General features: G+C 40.3%; 1 protein-coding gene across 6 annotated transcripts in view; it reads left to right on the forward strand.

Moving 5' to 3' along the window:
• The window catches only part of KITLG (KIT ligand), a 94,583-nt gene that overhangs the window by 64,892 nt on the left and 5,154 nt on the right, over positions 1-24,537 (forward strand). For 3 of the 6 annotated variants that reach the window (XM_036297770.1, XM_036297773.1, XM_036297774.1), the window contains 5 exons: positions 503-673; positions 3,604-3,763; positions 4,485-4,568; positions 11,537-11,646; positions 13,696-13,772. In XM_036297770.1, the coding sequence (XP_036153663.1) occupies positions 503-673; positions 3,604-3,763; positions 4,485-4,568; positions 11,537-11,646; positions 13,696-13,772 (602 nt within the window). Of the gene's footprint in view, positions 1-502; positions 674-3,603; positions 3,764-4,484; positions 4,569-11,536; positions 11,647-12,358; positions 12,427-13,695; positions 13,773-24,537 lie in introns of all 6 variants that reach the window. The other 3 variants (XM_036297772.1, XM_036297776.1, XM_036297775.1) reach the window with 3 other exon arrangements.

Genomic DNA, 24,537 nt, shown 5'->3' on the forward strand with positions numbered 1-24,537 from the left:
GTCCGGTCTAATTAGCATACTATGCTTTTATTATTATAGATTGTTTTACCTTCCATTCACCAAAAGACTAGAAGTTCCTTAAGGACTGGGACTCTCTCACACAATAGTATTTTGTAAGTCCCATTGTACCTAAAGCTCTTTTAAGAACACATTGACTACAGAATACATATTTTTCAGTGGGGCTCCATGCTTGGTGTAATGTTAATTCCATTACTATCTGAATTTTGTCAAGGATAAGAGTTGGCTCTGTCTCATCTTAATTTACTTCCATGAAGGAGAAAAATGTTTACCATCAACACTTTCCTCTAATCTATATGCATTTGTAAATTTTGAAATAGATATTAGATCTGAATTAAACAGAACACAAGAACTGACCTGTTCTAATGTAAGGAAATCTTTTATCTGGCAGTCAATGACTGCAGCACTGATGTCTTTGAAGGATACTCCTAGTTGACTGTATTTAAACTGATGCTTTATCTTTCTCCCTTTCAATTTCTTGCAGCCTAGTCATTGTTGGATAAGCAAAATGGTGGAGCAATTGTCAGTCAGCTTGACTGATCTTCTGGACAAGTTTTCAAATATTTCTGAAGGCTTGAGTAATTATTCTATCATAGACAAACTTGTGAAAATAGTAGATGACCTTGTGGAGTGCATGGAAGAACACCCATTGGAGGTAACCTTATATTCATTGGGATTGGTTTCTACTACTCTCCTCTAAAACCTATATTGATGGTGGTGGTGGGGATGGGGCATCTTTGTTTGTGTGATTATTAATGTATAAATTTGTAATTTAAAAATATTTTGAAAGATGAGTACAGAAATACATGTTTGTAGTTATCCTGCAGTGTTGAAATATACATTAAGACTTAAAAGTTGTCCTTTAATGTAAAAATTGATTTACACTACAATGTAAAACCAACCCTAATTTTATCTGTATTTCATAAGTGAATGAAATTATCATAACTTTTCTATTAGGTTACAAATGTTCATTTACCTTTAAATGGAAAATTGTCTGTAATGAACATTTAAACTTGACTCTTATCCATAGTAATCACGTCATAACAAAGAAGTGCATTTTATTATCTCCAAGTCATTTTCTGATTAGTTGTTGTCAACTTCAGAATATGGGCATGGCAATAATTTGGGTTCTAAGCATATTGAAGAGACACTAGGATTAAGTACAGTATGAGGTGTTGGGGTTCAGATCCTGACTTGGTCACTAATTAGCTTTGTGAACTTTAGTAGAGTTGACATGAGATGGTTTGTGATGAGTGCTTTATCACTGTATCTGGCAAAATAAAGATTAATAAATATTTTTGTGATGATGATTTTATAACTTTGAATCTATAATAGAATAGGATTTGGGAGATATGCTTGGGCATAGAGTTCACAAGCCCAGGTTTAGCCTACAGGCCTTTTAGAAGTTTAAACCTATAATTTTAAATATGATTCTGTACCACAATGCTCAAATACTTTCTCATCAAAATTCCAGTTACACTGTAAGGCCCAATATCAGTCCTATTTGTGTTCTCCAATCTCAGAATTCTTGTATGCTAGTAAACCTAATCACTATATTTACTCACTTCTCATTTCTGAGTCAGACTATATCTATATATATAAAAGCCTAAGTGACTGCTCGACCGTTCGACTGGTTGCTATGACACACACTGACCACCAGGGGCCAGACACTCAATGCAGGAGCTGCCTCCTGGTGGTCGGTGCTCTCCCACAGTGGGACTGCTGCTCAGCTGACCAACGGGCGCCAGATGCCCGGCTCACGGCTGGTGAGCGCAGCTGTGGTGGCATGAGCCTCTCCCGCAGACACTCCCCCTGCACGCCTCTCCCCAGTCCAGACCGGGCCAGGATCAGGATCGGCATCAGGACTGACTGGGCACAAGATGGCGGCCGCTTGTTGGTCATGGGCGTGCTGATATCGCCCTAGGACAGGCACACAGAGACCGCAGCGGAGTGGCAGTGAGCCTACCAATGGCAGGCACAGCGGGGCCAGGATGAGCAGGATAGGCGCCACACCTGGCCTTGGCTCAGGCTCCTCCCTGGCCACCTGCCACCTCACGCACTACTGCATCCCTCGGGGGGGCTGTTGGACTGCCGGTTTCAGCCCAATCCCCTCAGGCCATGCCGAGGGATCCCACCAGTGCATGAATCCATGCACTGGGCCTCTAGTCCTATATAACTAAAGGCTAATATGCAAATTGTCCCCTCAACTGGGCGTTTGACCAGGGGGCAGGGCTGGCTGGCCAACTGCCTGCAGCCCCTCCCCCTGGCCAACCATGCCCCCAATCAGCCCCCCCCAACCCAATCGGGGGGGAGGGGATGCGCGGCCACCCAACCTTCCACATCCCCTTCTCCTGGCAGCCCAGCCCAATCGGCCCCAATCGGGGCAGGCCAGCCAGACCCTACCCGTGCAGGAATTCATGCACTGGGCCTCTAGTCTTATAATGAATAACATCTTAAAATTAACATCTCTTTTTATATCATATTAGTATTGTGTGCTGATGGCATTGATAATAAGTAGGGTATATCAGACAAGGTGTCATAAAGGAAATAATATATGCAGTGGAGCTTGAAAGATGAGTTAGGTGTTCAGTAAATGGTGATGTCAGGAAGAACATTCCAAATACCAAAGAATGTGCCTTTAATCATCATGATGCTTTGGCTGGAACCCAGGAGATTCATACCAGGAGGTATTTCTCAGTTGTTTTGGAGATTGAGTAAACATATATAAAGCACTTAGAGAGGTACATAGTAAGTGCTACATAAGTGTTAACTCGTATTATTTCCTGATTTTCTTTATAGATAATCATGCATTTGTGAATTCCTAAAATATAGCTTTGATCTGCTTTTAGGGGGACTTTAGAACTTAATCATATTCTTTATTCTTTTGTGACTTCTTTCACTGAGCATCATGTTTATAAGATTTACTCACTTTGATGTATATAGCTTGGTTACTTTTTTACTGCTTATATAGTATTCCATTGATTGAACATGCCACTATTGATTAAACCATTCTCCTGTTGATTGATGTACCCATTTATAGACACTGCTGGTAAGAACTTTCCTGTATGTCTCATGGCACAGAAATGCAAAAGCTTCTCTAGAGGCCTTACCTAGGAGTGGAATTTCTGGGTCACAGGATGGGCACATGTCCAACTTTACAGCTAGTATCAAACCTGCCAAATTTACATCATTCCATCAATTTGTAAGAGTCCCTTCGCTCCATCCATGTCCTTGCCAATATTTAGCATCAATTGTGTTATAGAGGTCTGTTTTATTTTTTTTTTTTTTTTAGTAAGGAATGATGATTTTAATGAGCATCTTAAAAGAGCAATATCTCTAACTTGTTGTTAGGATTATTTTATTGTTATGATGTTGACTTCACCTATTCCTTTTATCTGGATTTGAGCCTCAGACTAAACTGGACAGAATCACTATCCTGCTGTACCTATATGAATTATGTATATTAACAAAATTGTCTAAGAGAGCTCGTTTTCCTTGCATCATTGAAGGACATAGTCTTTTACTTTGCCATCAGTTAAAATCTGTAGACTCTTTGAAAAATATAATCCTGTTTTTGTCTTCTAGAATGTAAAAAAGTCATCTAACAGCCTAGAACTCAAGATGTTTACTCCTGAAGAATTCTTTAGAATTTTTAATAGATCCATCAATGCCTTCAAGGACTTGGAGATGGTGTCATCTAAAACTAGCGAATGTGTGTTTTCTTCAACATTAAGTCCTGACAATGGTAAGGCATATAAGATTTTCTAATTTAACTATAAAAGCAAGCTTGATTCTAATATGTGTAGGTTAGAACCTACCTCTGAATCAAATATATGTGTAGTTAGAGAAAGATGTATGTGTGTTTTGTCTAATATAAAAGCAAATGTCAAGCATAAAAGAAATGGTTATAGATTTGTTTTTCAAGCCAAAACAATTAATGATTGTCAGATAAAGAATTGTGTGTGAGTAAACAATGAACGAGATAGTCGCTCATGTTTTTCTTATCTGCCATTTGCCAGCAATTTACAATTATGTTATTCTTCACCTCCCATCTTCTTATGTCCCCGTCTCAAATCTTTTCTAAAGGATCTAACTCTGAGGCATGAATCCTGGTCTTCACTAGTTACTCTCTCTTGAGACTCTTTCTCCCCCACCCCCTCCCTAGGGTTCCTATAATGCAAAATCTTAATTACAGTGCTTTTCTTTTAAATGGCCAATTACGAACAATTTGTAATTTTACATTTATTGGCCTGTATAGACAATGAATCTTTGTTCTATAAGGTGACTGGTGAACTTCTTAATAAAAATAGAACAGCAAGAACTAGGATGAAATAAATAGGATATGAATCGTCAAGATTTGGGAAGTAGACCTGAAAAATACTCTGGTATTGCACTCGGCCTTTTGGGGACTCTGTAATTTATGTAAATCACCGTGCAACACTGACACATTATTACTTTCTATTTAGATTCCAGAGTCAGTGTCACAAAACCATTTATGTTACCCCCTGTTGCAGCCAACTCCCTTAGGAATGACAGCAGTAGCAGTAATAGTAAGTACATGTATCTGATTTAATGCATGCATGGCTCCAATTAGCACCTCTGGGAGTATTGCATGGGCTTTAAAGGAAATTCTGCAATTATTGCTGTGAATACTGTTCCATTACTGTTCTTCCTATTATGGTCTTCCTGAGATTTAAGGACTAGACTTGTAGAATTGGGTTTCCCTACAGTTGGAGATGACAATGAGAGAATTGGGCCAATAATTTTTTTGCTAAGATTATTTTAAATAAGGCATGAAATTACTTTTATAAATATGATTTAAGCTTTTTTCATTGTTGACTTAAAATTTATTCCGTGTAGAATTTGCCTGAGTTTTACAACAGAAAGTACAAATGCTAGTTGTGTGGAATTCCAAGGATATTTTCAGTTTTGTATGTATCACTATTTACTATTATGTGTGTGGAAATTTGATGATTTTGTTATTTCACTATAAAATTTTATGTTAGAAGAGAATATGCTTTTTCCCCTGCAATTCCTGTCCTCTTTGACCAAGAACTTAGTTTCCTGGAAGTCTAATGTCCTCTTTTTAAATCTAGACAAAGATCATTAGATTTACTAAATATTTTGACCCTCAAGCCTCATGTAAGAGGAAAAAAATCATCCTGTGATCTTAGCTAAGAAAGTTATCCCTTAAGATTCATTAATAGGGCACTGTCATATGTGTAGGGACATAGAAGACCTATCTATAAAAAGAAGTAATCCATTAATTACAAATCCACAATAGCAATTCTACATTCATAAATTTTTAAAAAGACCCTCTAATATCCAATTTGTTTTTGAATTTTTGCCACCAAGTTGAGATGAGGCTATTGATAGCCTTTATTCTTCTTAAAGTGACTATTTATGCATTTCACTGCAGAAATATTAATGTGTTTGATTACAAGTTGCTACCCAGACCTTTCTGAGGAAATAATATAATACACAGTATATGCAGGGCAGAATCCAAAACCTAAAATTCTGAATTACAGGATACTTCAGATCTGGAAAGTTTTGTAAAGGGATTGTATGTGTGTTAGTCAATTAAGGTCTTTCCTACTAATTACTGATTTTATTAATCTTTTCAAAGAAGCAATTTTTGGCATCTTAAATTATATTTATGTATATTTCATTGATTTCTAATCCTTATTATTTCCTTCATTCTGCTATGGGTTTAATTTGCTTCACTTGTTCTAGCTTCTTAATGTCTCAAGGTGGAAAAATTAGATCGCTGACTTTAAAATCATTCTTCTTTTCTAATAAAAGCACCTTAAAGATATGTCTTTGTAAGCAGCTTTAGATGCACCCCACACATTTTGATATGCTCTGTTTCCACTGTCATTTCTTTAACAATATTTTAAATTCTCCTTGTGATTTCCTCTTTGATTCATGTGTTGTTTGAAGTCTAAAAATGGATTTTCTCTAGATGTCTTATTGTTACTGGTTTCTAAATTAATTCTATTGTTGGAGAACATGCATTGTAATATTTTGAAATTTGACTATGTCTATTATTCAGATATGATGTGTAGCATTCTCAAATTTAATCAGAGTGGTTGATAGTGTTATTCAGATTTTTTCTATCATTATTTGTCTAACTTTTGTCATTTACTGAGAGAGGGGAATTAAAAAAATCTTTCATTGTAGATTTGGCATTTTCTTTTTTTAAAGCATATCTCTGGTAGACAGGATATAGTTGGGCCTTGCTATTTTATCTAGTTTTTCTGACATTTAAAGTTTTTTCATTCATTTATTTATATTTGATACAACTATTGGTATGGTTGGGTATGGGTTTACTATTCTTGTTATGTTTCCTGTTTGCCCTTTTTATTGATCCTCTGTCCTTCCTTTCCAGCTCTCTTTTAGGTTCCAGTGTGTGTGTGTGTGTGTGTGTGTGTGTGTGTGTGTGTGTGTGTGTATTCATTGTATTTTAATTAATCTGTTCTGAGTAGCACTATAAAATCTCCCACTGTCCTTGTCCATCCCACTGAGACATCCTGTGTCCATTCTATATATACTACCTGCTTTTTAAGTCAGTAGCCAGAAAATCTCTCCATTCTTGCTCATCAGAACTGTTCAGGTCTCTGATAAAGTCATAGCTTCCCAGGCATCATTCAGTGTATCGGCAGGCTCTGTGAAGTCTCTCCCTGTGCATGTGCAGCCTATTATTTGACCGATGGCTTAAGCAGAATCTCCTGGAGATTTCTGGCACTCCTCTGCTCAGCTCCTTTCCTGCAACTCACCCTGCTCCACAAACTACAGCCAGATCAGCAACCCTGAACTTCAGTCTGAATCCCTGTCTCAGTGAAAATTCTGAGTCCCACTTGGGTTCTGTCTTCCATGCCTCGGTGCCTCCCAGCCAGAAAATCAGGACCATTTGGGTTTCACCATGTGTGTTTTTGCTCTTTCTTGTGCGGCCTGTTGGCTAATGTCTGAAACAGTTGCCTGAGATAATTTGTCTAGTATAGTAATTCTTTAGCTTGGGAAGGCTCATCTGCTACCATCCATGGTTGGAAGCAAAAGTCTTTTCTACTTACTTTAAATGACAAACTGAATGCAGAACACCCATTCAGTCCTATGCTTCTGAGTCTGAATGTGATTTTTAAATTGCAAAATGAATGGCCAGTCCTTTTGTTTGTTTATTTTGCTTTCTTTTTTCTTCCTTTTTATAAAAAGTATGGGTCTTACATAATAAGCAGCTTTTGGCCGCGTGATGTCACTCACAAAGGGGGACACCTAGGTACCCATGCACAAGACCAGCTCTTAGGGAGTGTGCATTCTCATAAGAAAAACAGACATAAATGAAATACTTAGAATTTTGTCATACATGTCAAATATACAGTTGACCCTTGAACAACACAGATTTGAAGTGTGCAGATCCACATACAGTATACATGGATTTTTTTTTTCAATAAATACTTGTACTCTTTTTGATCTGCAGTTGGGAGTTCATGGATGGGAAGGTAAACTGTATGAATGGATCTATGCCATTTTACATAGGGGACTTGCACATCCCCAGATTTGTGTATCCACAGGGAGGCCTAGAACCCCTCCCCGTTGACCTGCCCCCCTTGGAGACGAAGGGGACTTAAGTTTTGAGGGAGTCAAAAGTTATACTCAGATTTTCGACTGCCTGGGGGGTTGGTTCCCCTAACTCCTGCATTCAAGGGCCAACTTTATATTATAATAGATATAATAATAGACATATGTAACTGTTTTAGTCATAGCATAAAGGAGGAAAGACTGTTTTGGAAATAAGGTCAGGAAAATATGGAGAAAGCATGCTAGTTTTCAGAGATGACAACCAAAATGTGACCGTGCTAAGCAGAGGACTGGGCCATATGAAGGAGTAGTCCAGAGATGTGTGTGTCCTCTCTGTATCTTATAAAGGCGATTCAGGTTATCCAAAGGAGCTGTATTTTCAAAGTCATAGTAACATCTTTGTACCAGGCTAAAAATGTTTGAGATCCTTGCAGACAGTATTTAAGTGATGTAGAAAGATATCCTTGCTTTGACATTACCGTATCCATCTTCTTCAAGAAATACAGTCTCAAGTCAGACTGCCTTGGGGTTATATGCCAGCCCCTGCCTGGCTGTGTGACCTTAGCCAGGTACTTAATCCCTCTGGACTCCCCAGTTAAATGGAGCATAATGCATCCTTCATAGGGTTTCTGTGAATTTCAAATGTCAGCACACATATACTTGGAGCCATGTCTGACGTGTAGTATGTGTTCATCATTAATTATTAGAACAACTGGGTGCACTGAGGCTGTGGGTCAGTGATTGGAAAGCCCGTGAGCTTTGGGTCTGAGCCCAGGAGCAGCACCGCGTAGCATGTTTGCTAAGCACCGAGAGATCCCTGTTCACAGGCGTGGTGCTTACAGACTCACTCTAAAAAGGCGCTCCACAAATTCGAAGCATACTTTTTGTGTTGTGTATTTGTACAGATGTTGGGTATTATTAGTGAAACCAAACAAGTCAGTTCCCACGAATTTTGGACAGTGGAAAGTTTTTGTAATACTGAGATACAGTTAATATGTTAACAACCCAGGAATTTGGGATTACTCAGATCCTATCCAGATGAGCTCCCTCACTCCATACGGTTTCTTTGAGCAACCTTTACGTAAAAGCAAAGCTTTGTTACTGGCTTGGGCTTTGGCCCCAAGCACCCTTACGGAGGCCTTGAGGAGCCTGATTCAAATCTTACTGATCCTTGGAAAGCAGCAGGAGCAAGTGTCGGGAGTCAGGCCCTAGAAGTACAAGCAAGCCTTTTCTGATAACATTTTTTTTTCTCCCTGCAAGAGATATGGCAGTATCACTAGAGAGAACCAAAGGCTTGGATATTAAGCTACTTGAATTAACAGAAGCAATCACAAAATTGAGGAAACCTTGACCTCTAGACCTCTGTGGGAGGTGAAGCTCAGTTCCCATGGTCCCATTCCCTCCCAGTCTTAACCAGGCTGCTGCTGGAGGGATAGGCAGTTTTCAGGGCTTTGCTGAGGGCCAGAGTCCCAGGGTGGGACTTTCCAAGTGGTTAAACAGCCACAGTACTCAGAGAGAGAAGTACGATTTCCTTGTTAGGTTTCCTTGTTAGGGCTTTGTTTGGAACACCTGCCTTAGGGGCTTGTCCTTCTACCTGAGAAAGATTTTAAGTGGGGAATCCCAGAAGACCTCAATCTCTAGTAAGTTCCTTATGCTTTTTTGCTAGTGGGTGTGGTCTCTGCTCTGGTCTGAATGGTGCAGTTCACGATTTGGCCTTTGGATAAAACAGGGCAAACGCTATTCGGCTGCCTTGATTCCAGGGCATGTGGCTGCCCAAATGTAGCTCATGGCGTTCTACATAGCACCATCCTAGCTCATTGGTTTTCCATGGGATCTGGGGGGCAAAAGTCAACAGCTTCCTTTATTCTCACTTTAGACATTGGTCAGGGCTCCTCAAGGAGGTGACCTGGTCAAATTTATCAAAATTACACCCCAGTATCGAGTGTGGGTCACAGCAGGTTGACCAGTAAGGAAAATTCAAACACGTTACTGGAGCACACACACAGAGTTGAATCATTTATAGACAGTAAAATAAAATTCCTAAAATGGTAGGAATTGCATGTAAAATTCTGAACCCATTTTCTTTTAGGAAACACTTTTATAAATGGTGGTTAAATCCCAAATTAGTGCACATAACCCTTAAAGTAACTAGTATTGTAATAATAGTAACACTTCAGTTATACCAAATCCCATTTTTTACCTCAGACTTATTTTGGTGAGGGAATTCATGTTGAGCTCCAATTTAAGATGCCTAAACTGTATTTCCCATGGGGATTGTAGGATGTGGGCTGGACCAGAAAAACTGCTAATCAAGTCTTAAGGAAGCAATTCATTGTTATGTGAATGGAAGACCCCACTTTCCTACCCAGTCCCACTGTCCCTTACACTACATTCCCACCACCACTCACTGCCCCCCAACATGCGCATGCACACACACACACACACACATCCTATTACCAGAGCCTCTTTGGAAACAGGAATCATAAATTTGGCAAATTTTCTACTTTCACTTTATAAATGATGGGAAAATAGGCAATTCCTGTTTTCACTAGAGTAGATAAGATTTGTTTCTTGCCTCACAGGTTAAATTTATGAGTTTATTTTTTCCTAAATATTGCTAAATCTACAGTGATTCAGTTTTTTGTATTATGTTCTATATTTAGGTACTTTATATGTTAAATAGGTGAATGTAGGGGCTGACAGTAACTCAGATAACATGGTAAAATATCATAGCCCAAAGCAGTTGCTTTATCTTGGATTAGTTTACATTTTGATCAATCATTGAAACTGTATAATTTCCAAACTTACTGCATCTTTAAAAGAAAACTGAGATTTTTAACTTCCAAAATGGCACATGTCAGTGTTTCCAAACAACAAAGCTGTTCCCTGTCAAGAAACAGAGAAAACTCTGTCAAAATGTTAAGCTTTGTGTTGGGAGGTAGAGACCCTTGTGGGAGAAGTGTTTTGTTGAAGTTATGAATCATCCTGCTTCTATTGGAAGAGCAAAGCAGGAACAAGGAAGGTGTTCCATGCTAACATATGTCTTCTCTCTCACTAAGTTATTATTTAGAGGAAGCAATGGGAGACACTGGTGCTTTCAGCCGTTTGTTAATGTTCAATAGTGTCAGGCTTTTCAAAATAAGAATTCTGAGAAATCACGCCTTAGCGGGCAGAGGTGGGGAACATCCGGCCCAAGGGCCATATAAGGCCTGCAAAATCATTTGGTCTGGCCCTGCCAAGGCATTAGGGGTGAGTTAATTAAATGTTTGACCAAATATAGCAGGCTAATTTTTAGTTGATAAATTTATATGGCCCGAAAATGATGTTATAAATATCTAAATGGCCCTTGGCAGAAACAAGGTTCCCCATCCCTGCTTTAGCCCATAGCACAGTGTCAGTTCCTGCCTGGCATCCAGTAACTGTGTGTTGAAGATGCAATGAGAGACAGTGTGATTCTAAGCATACGGTACTGAAAACTAATCTAACCACAATGCATGCAGAATGACAGTGCTTGCAGACCTTGATCTGGATTACAAAATGTCATCTTTACAAAATTGCTTGGGTAGATATCAAGAATGAGAAAGTGAAAGATATTAGAAAATAAAGCCACAGAAGATGGATTTGCTTGGTAGTACAAATCACCCTCCCACCCCCAAACCCAGGAACACATCCCGTCTGCATCCCCTATGCATCTACATCAACCAAGTCAAATTTCCTTTTGTCTGTGGGTTTTTTCTCTTTTTCAATTTATTTACCTTTTGGAGACTGCATGGATTTATATTGCCACTCCCAAACAATACTCTGCAGAAAAATCATGGTTTAAATATTTTAAACAGAGAGAGGTCATGAGCGTGTTACAGAAACAGGTGGAAACTGCCAGAGTGATAGAGCAGAACCCCAGCATGGAGATGCTGTGTTCACCACTGTGCTATTTAAATTACAGGGAAGGCCTTGAATTCCATTGGAGACTCCAAGCTGCAATGGGCAGCCATGACGTTGCCAGCATTCTTCTCTCTTTTAGTTGGCTTTGGTTTTGGAGCCTTATACTGGAAGGTAAGTGTTGCTTTTGTTTTTCTTGATCAGAAACTTTCTGAACTTTATATAGTTACTACTTCTTACTGTAGTTACATAAGTGATTAACAAACAAACTGCCCTTTTCTGAGAAAGGATCTCACCACAAAAATGATAAAATAAATGAAGTTCAACCTTAACTTAGTTACAAGAAAATTAAAATCTTAGAAAGGTTTCTTCCCATTACCTATTATGCTTGGGAGATCACTCCTCTGGCTGAGAATGCAGACTGAAGAAATGCAACTGGTTTTAATAGCTTTAACTAAATATAAAATGGAAGGAGAATATGCTGAAAATCTTACAAAGCCAAACAGAAATGTCTTTTGTATTATCTGCTAATTTGGATTTCTACTCCTTTGTTCTCTTCTTTATTGAAGCCTGTCTAAAAGTTTAAAATGTGCTAAATCATTGTGACTCAGCTTTTTGAAATGTCTTTTGAATTTGATTACTGTTTAAATCTTTCAGTTTCTTTATTACGTTTTTGCGTTTTTGCCTCCCATATTCTAAAAATGTTGAGTCGATAATACCATGCATTTCTTATCATTTCTTAATGGAAAAATATTTTACATGCTGCATGCTGAAGACAACTGTTACTGGAGTTATTGACAAAAGATAAAGGTAGAGACCACTAACCTCTGAAATAGTGTATTATGCACTGATATTTTTATAAAATGTATCACTGTTCTTTTTCCAGAAGAAACAACCAAATCTTACAAGGGCAGTTGAAAATATACAGATTAATGAAGAGGATAATGAGATAAGGTATTTTGTTTTACTAAGTGTGTGCACCAGGAAGCTTGGCATTGGCATTTCATGTACCACACACATGCTCATAATACCTAGAAGAAGTGGTTCAGCCTAGCCGGTTTGGCTCTCTGGATAGAGCGTCGGCCTGGGGACTGAAGGGTCCCAGGTTCGATTCCAGTCAAGGGCATGTACCTTGGTTGCAGGCACATCCCAGTGGGGGATGTACAGGAGGCAGCTGATCGATGCTTCTCTTTCATCGATGTTTCTAACTCTCTATCCCTCTCCCTTCCTCTCTGTAAAAAATCAATAAAATATGTTTAAAAAAAAAAAAAAAGAAGTGGTTTGCTCTTATAATAGCATCCCCCAGCCAGGGCCCTCCAAGACTTTGTCCACACTTCTAACGCCTCACTCCTTCTTCAAGCCCACATCTCCATTTAGCTGTAGAACACCTTCACCACCCTTGGGTGTCAGAGCTGGTCCTCTCTACTTTATTTCTTGCTCAGACTCCTGGTCATGGAGCTCGGTAGGCACATTTGCTTATTCTTCTTTTCCACACTGTTACCAAGACATACTGATTCCTCTCTCAAATCTCTCACAAGCTTAGCTTTTTCTTTGGCCATAGTGATTATCTTCATCCAAATCTTTATTATGTTTTGTCTGAGTTGCTGCCACAGAATGTTTCTTTTTCTTAGCCCCTCTAAACTCTACATTTGTCTCATTCTTCCTTAAATTTTGGCTCATAACATCACTTCCAAGTCAAGATACTTTGTTACTTTTCTCTTGCATACTTAATATATTTGCCATCATTCTAGTTTTTAGAGCCCTTAACTTTTCCCAACCTATTATTTTCTCCAAAGCCAAATATAAAAATTATTTTAAAATACCTTTCCATTTACTGTAGCTGACCCTGATCATGTGTTTATCTTATGCCATATTGCCCAATACTGATACTTTGATTTTATGTACAGGTTTGATTTTCATTTGTCATGTTACTATCTCTCAAATCATGCCTGTATATACAGATTCACATGTTAAATACAAGTAAGCATTTTTAGTATATGTATATGCATAGAGAATGTAAAAATCTACTTGGGAAACTGTATTGAGGCAGATAAATTCTTCCCTCATCCTTATAGTTATACTTATGAAGGTAAGCTTCCTACTCAACTTTGCAACCTTTTGTTATTGTGTTTATAGAAAAAAAAGACCTGCCTTTTAAAATGCTTAGGTCATGTCAGAATTTCTGTCCAAAAGCAAATAAGCATTTTTCTTGTTGTTTTTCAGTATGTTGCAAGAAAAAGAAAGAGAGTTTCAAGAAGTCTAATTGTGGCTTGTATCCACACTGTTACTTTCGTATATTGGTAAGTTTTTAGAAGGCAAGCTGAAGTATTTAACAAAAATTACACAGCCAAAATTTTGAAACAAAATGTATTGTCTCCTATTGAACTGATATCAGTATGTGAACTGAAAGGCTCTGTCATATTTGAACTGTACATTTCAAATCCCTTGTTATTCTGAAGCTTTGAAAGGCAAAGCAGTGCTAGTCCTGGCCCGTGGATTCATCTGGTATGGGAGATTGTAAAAAATCAACAGGTAAGTGTTTACTATTTTTGAGGCCAGAAAATAAATTACACAAGGGAATAGAGTAAATTAGGACTAAAATAAAATATTATTAATAGAGGGAGAATAAATAAAATCAATTTCAATTAGGTGTAACTACTGTAACGATAGAAAAAGTATTTCATTTATTAGGTGCTGAAAAGAGCAAAAACTAAAAGCATTTCCTTGCCATCTTAAGGAAAAAGAGAAGAGGTCAAAATATCTTACAGTCAGGAGAGGGGAATTGTCAAGGTGAAGTGCCACCTGCCACATGTCTGGTAATCATTGTGCCTCATCACAGTACAGAGTCCAGGATACGCTGAATATTAACCACTGACAGATACCCGCTGTGGCTGTGTAGGTCTGCAGAGGGCTGGGAGGCTGGGAAAGTGAGAAAACACGTCTGGAAGGCACTGGTGTTCAAACTCCAGACACTGTTGGGGGAGCCCCCTGAATGGCACTAACCTGTTCCAGCATGGATGGATTCATGCTCTTCTCACTTGCACTTCTGCCAACCGGTTCTTAAAATTGTTATGCCCCTGGGATCCTGAGCGCATTCATTACAGCGGGGTCTGAGTGTTCTCTCGTGCTCCTTAGTTCTTCCCATACTCTCTCATGACCACTAACTCTCCCAGATGGTATAGACAGTCATTGGTGATCCTGGCTTTTTCCTTACAGGCCACTATCCTTCCAACTTTCACTTCTGTCCCCGATTCTGACATCTAGCTCTAGATTGAAACTTCACCAGGAAAACTGGGTCACAGAGCCTTTTGCCTCCTCCAGGAGCGCTCACTGTTATAGGTATAGAACATAGTTTTCAACAATCCAAAATCACATGATACACTAATAACGATGCCCCACATTTCTCTAACACTTTAACCTTCTACTGCACAGACTTCATCTTTGCCTTTAAACATGCTCTTGGTCACTGTGTCCAAAGCACGACTCCTCACTTCTTTCTAGGCCGATTTTCCCTGTGATATGATGTAAATGAATACAACCCTAGTGCAACTCTTTTTATTTTTCTGGAGTCACATTACCCAAGATGAAGTCATTGTTTTTGCCTAGAAATCTATTTCTCTGTCCCCAACCCCAACACAAGCCTCACTGTATCTTCCCTTTCTGCCATTTCAGTCCCCTAAGCCAGACATCCCAAATCACACATTAAATAGTTAATTGAGTTGTAAAGCGCAAGTAATGTCCTCTGTTGTGTGGTTTTGGATTGCACTGCTGGGATCCTGTTTTGGCACACGGGTCTTTAATCATGCGTTTTTAATTGTAGCCTTTGTCCTGTGACATTTGGAGAGTTGATTATGTGATGGGAAAACCCAGGGCACTTGTTTAAGAGACAAAAACATGGCATTTTAAAGCAATTGTAGTCAAGCAACTTATGCATCAGTCTACTAGCCAGGGGAGCATTAAGGACAGGAACCAAGCCTGTCCGGTTCTTGCTGTAGCTCCTCACTTGTTTCCAGTACATTGTAGAATCTCAGGAAGTGTTTGCTGAATGAACAACTGAGTGAATGAATAAACCCAAGTGAAAGTTTACCAAGTAGGAAGAAGATCGTGAGATCTGCTGCACAACATTATATCTATAGTTAATGATGCTACAGTGTGTACATAAAATAAGAGTGTGTTGAGGGGAGATCTCACATTAGGTGTTCTTGCCACAATAAGATAGAAATTTTTAATTGTTGATTTTGGTCACTAGAACAGTAAAGTGTGCAATACTCATATAGGAAATTACTAATTTATTTTTCCTAAACTATAAACTATTATTCATGTATAAAACAAATTAAGAGAAACCAATATGGTGTTATAGATAAACACCGGAAATTGCTGCCTCACACAACCACTTCAAAAATACAACTAAAAGACAAAATGGACATTATCCAGAACCACAGGAAGGCTGGCTGAGTGGAAATTCTACAACTAGAAGGAAAGAGAAAAGCACACTGAGACTCAGAGGAGGTGCAGAAGTAAAGTGCAGAGCTACGGAGGTGCACGTGGAAAGGGCTGGCAACTGAGGACACGGTTGTCTTTTTCAATCAGGAGGGAGTCTCAAGCTCCCAACTGCTCTGAACTCCAGTTCTGGGCGAGTCTCTGGGGACCCAGACTCATACGGGGAGAAACTGGACTGTCTGGTATCGGTCGGAACTCGAGGGCAGCTTTCTCTCAGAGGTGCTTGCAGCAATTACCGGGAAACTGAGACACAGGGCCTCTTAGGGTAGGACTGAGGAGCAGCCATAGCTGTTTGCTCCACCCTGTTGATTCCGTGAGACCCCGCCCCACCGAAGCTGTGCACAGAGGCTTTTGCATATGAAAGGCCTGGCCCTTTGCAATCTGAAAATTACCTAACAAACTGCAGCTGGGTCAGAGAGACCCAGAATTTCCAAAAGAAGGCCCAAGGCCCCACAGCTGCTTGCATTGCTTCACAGCTGGGCCTCATCTAGGCACCTCCAAATCCCAAACAAAGAAGAGGAATCTGCAGATCTCTCCGTAGCTCCTGCTGGGTAGCCTCAGACAGAGGCTAAATTAGCACCTCCTTAGAGATCCAAGAGCCAGTGTACCCAGTGGTCAGAGTGGGACCATCCAGATTACAACTCCTCAGATCCATAAGGGACACACTCAGGGGGCAGTGAGCACCAAAGTCCCACTGAAGCAAGTCTTGCCCCAGAAGGGTGTCTCCAGCACAGAAGTTCTCCCACTGTAGACACAGCTGATTCTCACAGCCAATTGGCCTGGAGGTCAATTCCTCCCAGTGATACCTACAACGACCAAAGCTTAACTACAACAAAGCCCACAAAGGGGTGCACCAAGAGTGTCCACCTCAGGTAATTGGGGAGGCTGAGCCACTGGGCTCTAATGGACAACTAGCACACAAAGCCACTCTACCAACACAGGGAAGCATAAAAAATGTGGAGACAAAGAAACAGGTCACAAATGACAGAAATGGAGGAAAGCAAAATACTGGATATAGAGTTCAAAACCACACTTATAAGGTTTTTCAAGAATTTTCTAGAAACCGCCAATAAACTTATTGAGACCCTCCATAATCTAGTGAGACCCTGGAGGATATGAAAAAGTACCACCTAGAAATTAAGCACACATTGACTGAAATAAAGAATATTATACAGAGTTCCAACAGCAGACTAGAGGATCACAAGAATCAAGTCAAAGATTTGAAATATGAAGAAGTAAACACCCAACCAGAAAAGAAAAAAAATCCAAAAATATGAAGATAGTGTAAGGAGCCTCTGGGACAACTTCAAGCGTACCAACATCTGAATTATGGGGGTGCCAGAAGAAGAGAGAGAGCAAGATATTGAAAACCTATTTGAAGAAATAATGACAGAAAACTTCCCCTACCTGGTAAAAGAAATAGACTTACAAGTCCAGTAAGCACAGAGAACCCCAAACAAAAGGAATCCAAAGAGGACCACACCAAGACATGTCATAATTAAAATGCTAAGAGCAAAAGACAAAGAGAGAATCTTAAAAGCAGCAAGAGAAAAAAAGTCAGTTACCTACAAGGGAGTGCCCATACAACTGTCAGCTGATTTCTCAACAGAAACTATGCAGGCCAGAAGGGAATGGCAAGAAATATTCAAAGTGATGAATGCCAAGAACCTACAACCAAGATTACTTTATCCAGCAAAGCTGTCATTCAGAATTGAAGGTCAGATAAAGAGCTTCACAGATAAGAAAAAGCTAAAGGAGTGCTTCACCACCAAACCAGTATTATATGAAATGCTGAAAGGTATCCTTTAAGAAGAGGAAGAAGAAGAAAAAGGTAAAGATACAAATTATGAACAACAAATACACATCTATCAACATGTGAATCTAAAAATCAAGTGAATAAATAATTTGATTAACAGAATAAACTGGTGAATATAATAGAATCAGGAATGGACTGACTATTCTTGGGGGGGGGAAGGGTGTGGGGGTTCGGGAAGAGACTGGACAAAAATCGTACACCTATGGATGAGGACAGTGGGGTGGGTAAGGGCAGAGGGTGGGGTGGGAACCAGGTGGAGAGGGAAAAAGAGGAACAACTGTAATAATCTGAACAATAAAGATTTAATTAAGAAAGAAAAAAAAACTAAGCCTAAACAAACAAACAAAAAAAACAAATTAAAGTAGACAGATTAAAAACTAAGCCCTGGATTTTTTAGAAATAAACTTACTGCATATCCAGTAGTCAGCATAAAATGAAGGAGTGGCATACCCCTTCATAAGGTACCTTCCTCCTCCTTTCTACAGATCTCAATCTTAAGACTCAGCTCAGATACCACAAGCTCCACAACGCTGACTACCTTCATGAAAGCAATCTCTCAGTATGGCCCTCTGTGTTTTGTTACATTTCATACGACCTTTAATACTCATATATTAGCAGTTAATTACATAGACATTTTGTGTCCTTTTTCAAATGACAAGCTTTTAGACGGCAGGATTTGTTTCTAAATTTCATTTTGGAATCCCACCAAACTCTGTGCATGTAAGTGATGGGTAAGAATTTGTTCAGTAAATGAATGAAGATATGAATGAGTATCTCAGAGTATTGCAATAATGTGAGAATAAAATTTATGGAAATAAGCCCTAGATGGTGTTGCTAAGTGGTTAGAGTGTCGGCCCAAGCACCAAAGGGTTGCAGGTTCGATTTCCGGTCAAGGGCATGTGCCCTGGGTTGCAGGTTGAACCCCGGCCCTGGTAGGGGAGGCAACCAATTGATGTGTCTCTCTATTTGTCTCACCTCTCTCTCTCTTTCTCTCTCTCTCTCTCCCCCCCCTCGCTCTCTTCTCTCCCCCTCCTTCCCTCTCTTCCACCCAATCTAAAAAGAAAGAAATAAATGGAAAAAATATCCTCAGTGAGGATTAACACACAGAAAAATTTCTAGAAATAGGAGCAAAAGTAGACTTTTGTATGTCAAAGTAAATAAGTCAAATGCTAAAGATAGGAAAAAGGAAGAAAAAAGGGGCAGCTCATTATCATGAATCTGCATACTCCAAAGTCAAAATGTGTATCATTTGTAATCATTGATTGAGTACCCACTGTATAGAGGAAAGACTTTTGTTTGCCCGTATACCAAAACAAGTTTAAAACTTCCGAGGAACTTTGAGTATAATTTGGGGGAAAAGGATGTGGTGCAGGGAAAGGTTTGGGAGAGCAGACTATGACATGGGAGAAGAAATCTGCTGAAAACTAAGAATAACAGTAAAAAGTACCAAGATAGAAATGAAATGGGGAGTTGTAATTATATATTTTAAAATTTAGACATAATTTGAATTATATCCATTTTCTTGGTTAACAAGAAAAGGGGAAATACAGGGAGAATGACTCGGATTTATGGTGAGGATTTCTCCCTGAAATGGAAGTTTCACTCACGTTTTAAATCAGGACAAATATTGGAACACTAGAACAGAAACAGTGGAATAGTTAGTTCTCCAAAGGAAATAACCTATAATTGGAAATGAAGAGGGAAATTTGATATTCTTCATTTTATTTTTTAATCTTCACCCAAAGATATTTTCCATTGACTTTTTTTTTTTTTTTTTTTTTTTTTTTTTTTTTTTTTTTTTTGAGAGAGAGAGAGAGTGGAAGGGAGAGGGAAAGACAGAGAGAGAGAAACATCCATCAATATGAGAGAGACACATTGATTGGTTGCCTTCTGCCAGGGACTGGGATTGAGCCTGCAACCGAGGTACATGCCCTTAAGTGGAATAGAACCTGGGCCCCTTCAGTCTGTGGGCCAATGCTCTACCCAGTGAGCCAAACCACCTAGGGCAGTGGTCGGCAAACTCATTAGTCAACAGAGCCAAATATCAACAGTACAACGATTGAAATTTCTTTTGAGAGCCACATTTTTTAAACTTAAACTATATAGGTAGGTACATTGTTATTAACTTAATTAGGGTACTCCTAAGGCTTAGGAAGAGCCACACTCAAGGGGTCAAAGAGCCGCATGTGGCTCACGAGCCGCAGTTTGCCGACCACAGATCTAGGGCAAGAGTTTGAGATTTTAAATACAAGAAAAGGAATCTACACTAATAAAAGAGAAAAATGGTAATTGGCGTACGGTGCTACCCTTTTCATTGGCTAATCAGGGCTATATGCAAATTAACTGCCAACAAGATGGCGGTTAATTTGCATATGTAGGCACAATGCAGGGAGGCGAAAGGGAAAGCAGGAAGAAGCCCCCTGACACTGACAGTGATCGGAAACCCAGGGGGGAGCTAATAGCTGGGGGACAGGGCAAAGGCGGCCCTGGGGCCACCTTTGCCCTGCCCCCCAGCCATGATTGGAGAATCAGGCGCCTTTGCCGCCCTGGCCAGTGATAGCAGGAAGTAGGGGTGGAGCCAGCAATGGGAGCTGGGCACGGTCGAAGCTGGCAGTCCTGGGAGCTAGGGGTCCCTTGCCTGGGCCTAAAGCGGAGCCCATGATCGCGGGGCCGCTGCCACTGCAGGTCCCCGCTGCCCGGGCCGGACACCTAGGCCAGAGGCGTTAGGTCTGGGCAGGGGCGGAGCCTGCAACCGCGGGGAGCTGGGGATCCCCTGCCCAGGCCTGACACCTCTGCTGGAGGCCTCAGGCCTGGTCAAGGGGCCGACCCGGTGATTGGTGATTGGAGGGTGATGAGGGTCAACTCCTCTGGCCGAGGCATCAGGCCTGGGTGGGGGGCTGAGGGTCCCCTGCCCAGGCCTGATGCCTGGGCCAGAGGCATCAGGCCTGGGTGGGGGGCGGAGCCGGGGATTGGGGGGATATGATGGTCCCCTTGCCCAGGCCCGAAGCCTGGGTCAGAGGTGTCAGGCTTGGGCGGGGTGTGGAGCAAGCAATCAGAGGGAGATGGGGGTCCCCTGCCCAGGCATGATTCCTTGGCCAGAGGCCTCAGGCCTGGGCAGGGGTCAGAGCCAGTGATCGGGGGGAGATGGGGGCCCCCTATCCAAGCCTGACACCTCTGGCGGAGGCGTCAGGCCTGGGCAAGGGGCAGAGCCAGCAATCGGTGGGGTCTGGGGGTCCCCTGCCCAGGCCTGACGCCTGGGCCAGAGGCATCAGGCCTGGGCTGGGGGCAGAACCAGTGATGGGGGGAAATGAGGTTCCCCTGCCCAGGCCTGATACCTCTGTCAGAGGCGTCAGGCCTGGGCAAGGGGCCGATCCTGCGATTGGAGGGTGATGGGGGTTAATGCCTGAGGGCTCCCAGTATGTGAGAGGGGGCAGGCTGGGCTGAGGGACACTCCCAGTGCACGAATTTCATGCACCGGGCCCCTAGTATAAAATAATGAACTAGAAACAAAAGAAAGCCCCTCTAAGAGAAAATATACAAAAACTGTGTTTATTTGACATCAGACATGAAAAATGTCTATAAAAAAAATTAAAAATCCATTTGGTCAATTAGCTGATGCCAAGTATCCATATGTAACATTCCTCTATAATTTTTCATTTATTGGGTTATGTACAGCACAGTTTAAGAGAGAGAAATGGAATATATTATAGGAAGATTTTGCTCTTCGTTCTTCATTCTTTGCATTATTCAATGCAAAGCTTAATATAACCTAGTTGTATCCTCAAATTGCTTATAGCCTACAAAAGGAAATAGGACATATGCATAATAACCTATTTGAAAAAGTTTAAAAAGTAACTAAAGGAGCTTACAAGGAAAATGCAATAAGAGACCTGAGGTAAGGCCATTGCAAATGGTTGAATAGGCTGTGCCTGTATCATAACTCTAGATCAGTGGTTCTCAACCTTCTGGCCCTTTAAATACAGTTCCTCATGTTGTGACCCAACCATAAAATTATTTTTGTTGCTACTTCATAACTGTAATGTTGCTACTGTTATGAATTGTAACGTAAATATCTGATATGCAGGATGGTCTTAGGCGACCCCTGTGAAAGGGTCGTTCGACCCCCAAAGTGGTCGCAACCCACAGGTTGAGAACCACTGCTCTAGATATTGGTCTGGGTGGAATCCCTTAGATTTATATTATGCAAACCCATAGACAGTTGCTTTATTTGCAGTGAGAGAAAAATCACTAGCAATCAGAGAAAGGCTTCATTGTGCAGTTAATGGAGGTAGCATTGGTACTGGGGTAGATGTTAAATGATTGGTAAAATTTTCTTAGCACAGGTGAGGGGTAGTCTGGATGCTGCAAATGGTACAAGCTAATTCTGAGAGACCAAGTATAGACTGTGTTCCAGACTCAGTTTGTCCAGTCAGACTCCAGTGGAGGTCACACATAAAGCGTTAAAGGGCTGAGAAGAAAGTGTAGGATCAGTTTGAAAAATTCTAAGCATGGGCCTTACACTCTACTGAGTAACAGAAGGAGCTGTTGAAGGGCTCAGAAGAGATGTGAGTGATACAATCAAAGCAGAGTTTAGGAAAGTAATCAGATGTAGTGAGGCCAGATAACTGCGAGTGGTGAACTAGAATCAGGGGGTCCACTTAGGAGGCCCATCTTCTACCAATGGTTCTCAACCTTCCTAATGCCGGGACCCTTTAAAACAGTTCCTCATGTTATGGTGACCCCCAATTTCATTGTTACAAATTGAACATAAGTAAAGCATAGTGATTAGTCACAAAAACAATATGTAATTATATATGTGTTTTCCGATGGTCTTAGGCAACCCCTGTGAAAGGGTCGTTTGACCCCCCAAAGGGGTCACGACCCACAGGTTGAAAACCGCTGTATCTAAACAGATGTGCTAGAATGGTGACCTGAACTAGGGTTGGGTCCATGGAAACAGGAAAACCTGGGCCATTTTGGAGACATTGCAGTAAAAAATATCAACAATTCCTAGTTACTGATGGGATGTGAGGCTCGACATTCCATGGAGGTCATAAGGGTGACATGGAGCCTTTGGAACTAACCAGATAGTGGTGCCGTGAAAAGAAAATAGAAGGAGCTGTTAGTAAATATTGACCTGTGGCCAAATACGAGAGACTGGAATTCAGAGAACAGTCAGGGCTGCATTTGGGAGTCTTCTACAAGGAATTTTAATCGAGACCTTGGTAAAAGGACTGCATAGTCACCCAGTAGGCCCCGTGTGGTTGACAGTAAATAGCACGAGTCTGTAGACACTGGGTTAGCAGTGCTTATTGACTTACCCCAGCATGGTAAGAGTAGGAAATAGTTCTTATTATAATGAGGCTGGTAGAGAGATTTCCTAAAAGAAACCCAATCTGGAAGTTTCCTATAGATCTAAGCCAGAATGTAACAGATCCTAGAATTGGAGTACAGATGGGCATGAGTTGAGCAAGCTAGGCCATTGAGCGAACAGTTCCTGGGAATGATTGGTTACCAAGTGGCAAGAATAGGACTCTTCACTAGGTATATCCTAAGAATTTCTGGAGCTTTGGAGTTTTTGTTTTTGAGCTCTCTTTCTATAGACACATTGTAATGCCGAGGATTAGAAGGGATTAGACTTGGGTTCAAACCTTGACTCTGAAGATTTAACTAGCTGTAAGTTCCTGAATGAGTCAATTGTCTTTTAAGCCTAAGTTTTTCACATATAACAAGGGGATAATAATACTCACCCTGCTTATTTCATGAGGTTGTTGTAAAAAGCCAGAGTATTATTATAAAAATTGTAGTTTTATTCCCTGGGAAAACAGTTGCCAGCTTTCGAGTTTCTTTTCTTTGCTAAATAATCCAGGGACAAAAATAAGAAATGGATTTGTAATCTTGCTTTTCTATATTTAAATTTATAATTTTAAATTATTCATAGCTTTTACATATATCTATATACAATATATTCAGATATAGATATAAATATAGGTAGATAGAAATAGATATAGGTATAGATATAGATAGATATAGATATAGATATCTTTGCTCTTCCCTTTTGCTTTTCTAACTAAACTTTGTTTTTAAAATATCTGCGATGTATTTTGGATTTCTCTTAATGCCTCTTAGTTTTCCTTCAGGATTTAATTCTGCATTCCTAAACACAGGTTCTCTAGTTCCTAAATTTCTCTGTTTGATAAATTGTCATATAATATGGTTTTTAGTGTACTGCATTTAGAAAGACTGGGAAAAATACTGTACTTCTTATCACTCGCACTATTGAATTTCATACATAGCTTAAAACCAGTGATCTGATTTTGGGAGTGATAAATAAGTACAGAGATAAGGGGGAAAATAGTGAGTAGGGAAGAAAAGAAATGCAAAAATGCACATTTATTTAGGGTTGTGGTTGAAGATAACATGAAGATACTGTCTATAATAAAAATAAATAGAAAAGGAAGTACAAATATTTCACTCAAAAGTTGCAAAATCTGAAAGCTAAGTCCAAAGCTCAGTGGTCTAACACCAGCGCAGAGGAACTAAAACAAAGCCTGGCTTTCATGATTGGACAAGTACAGTAAGCGGTGCCCAGGCAAATGAACCTCCCAGACGCTTTGTCAGGATGTGGTGCCAGGATTTCTGTCTTTCTGTTGTCTGTTTGACAGGATTGAGTGAGATCTTGCTGCTGCTATTTCCTCCATTGGGAGAAGACATTGCTAGAACCAGTCCAGATACTGGCACTGCGCAAT

Source organism: Myotis myotis, unplaced genomic scaffold (genome assembly GCF_014108235.1).
Source record: "Myotis myotis isolate mMyoMyo1 unplaced genomic scaffold, mMyoMyo1.p scaffold_m19_p_3, whole genome shotgun sequence".
In the NCBI taxonomy this organism is placed as follows: Eukaryota; Metazoa; Chordata; class Mammalia; order Chiroptera; family Vespertilionidae; genus Myotis; species Myotis myotis.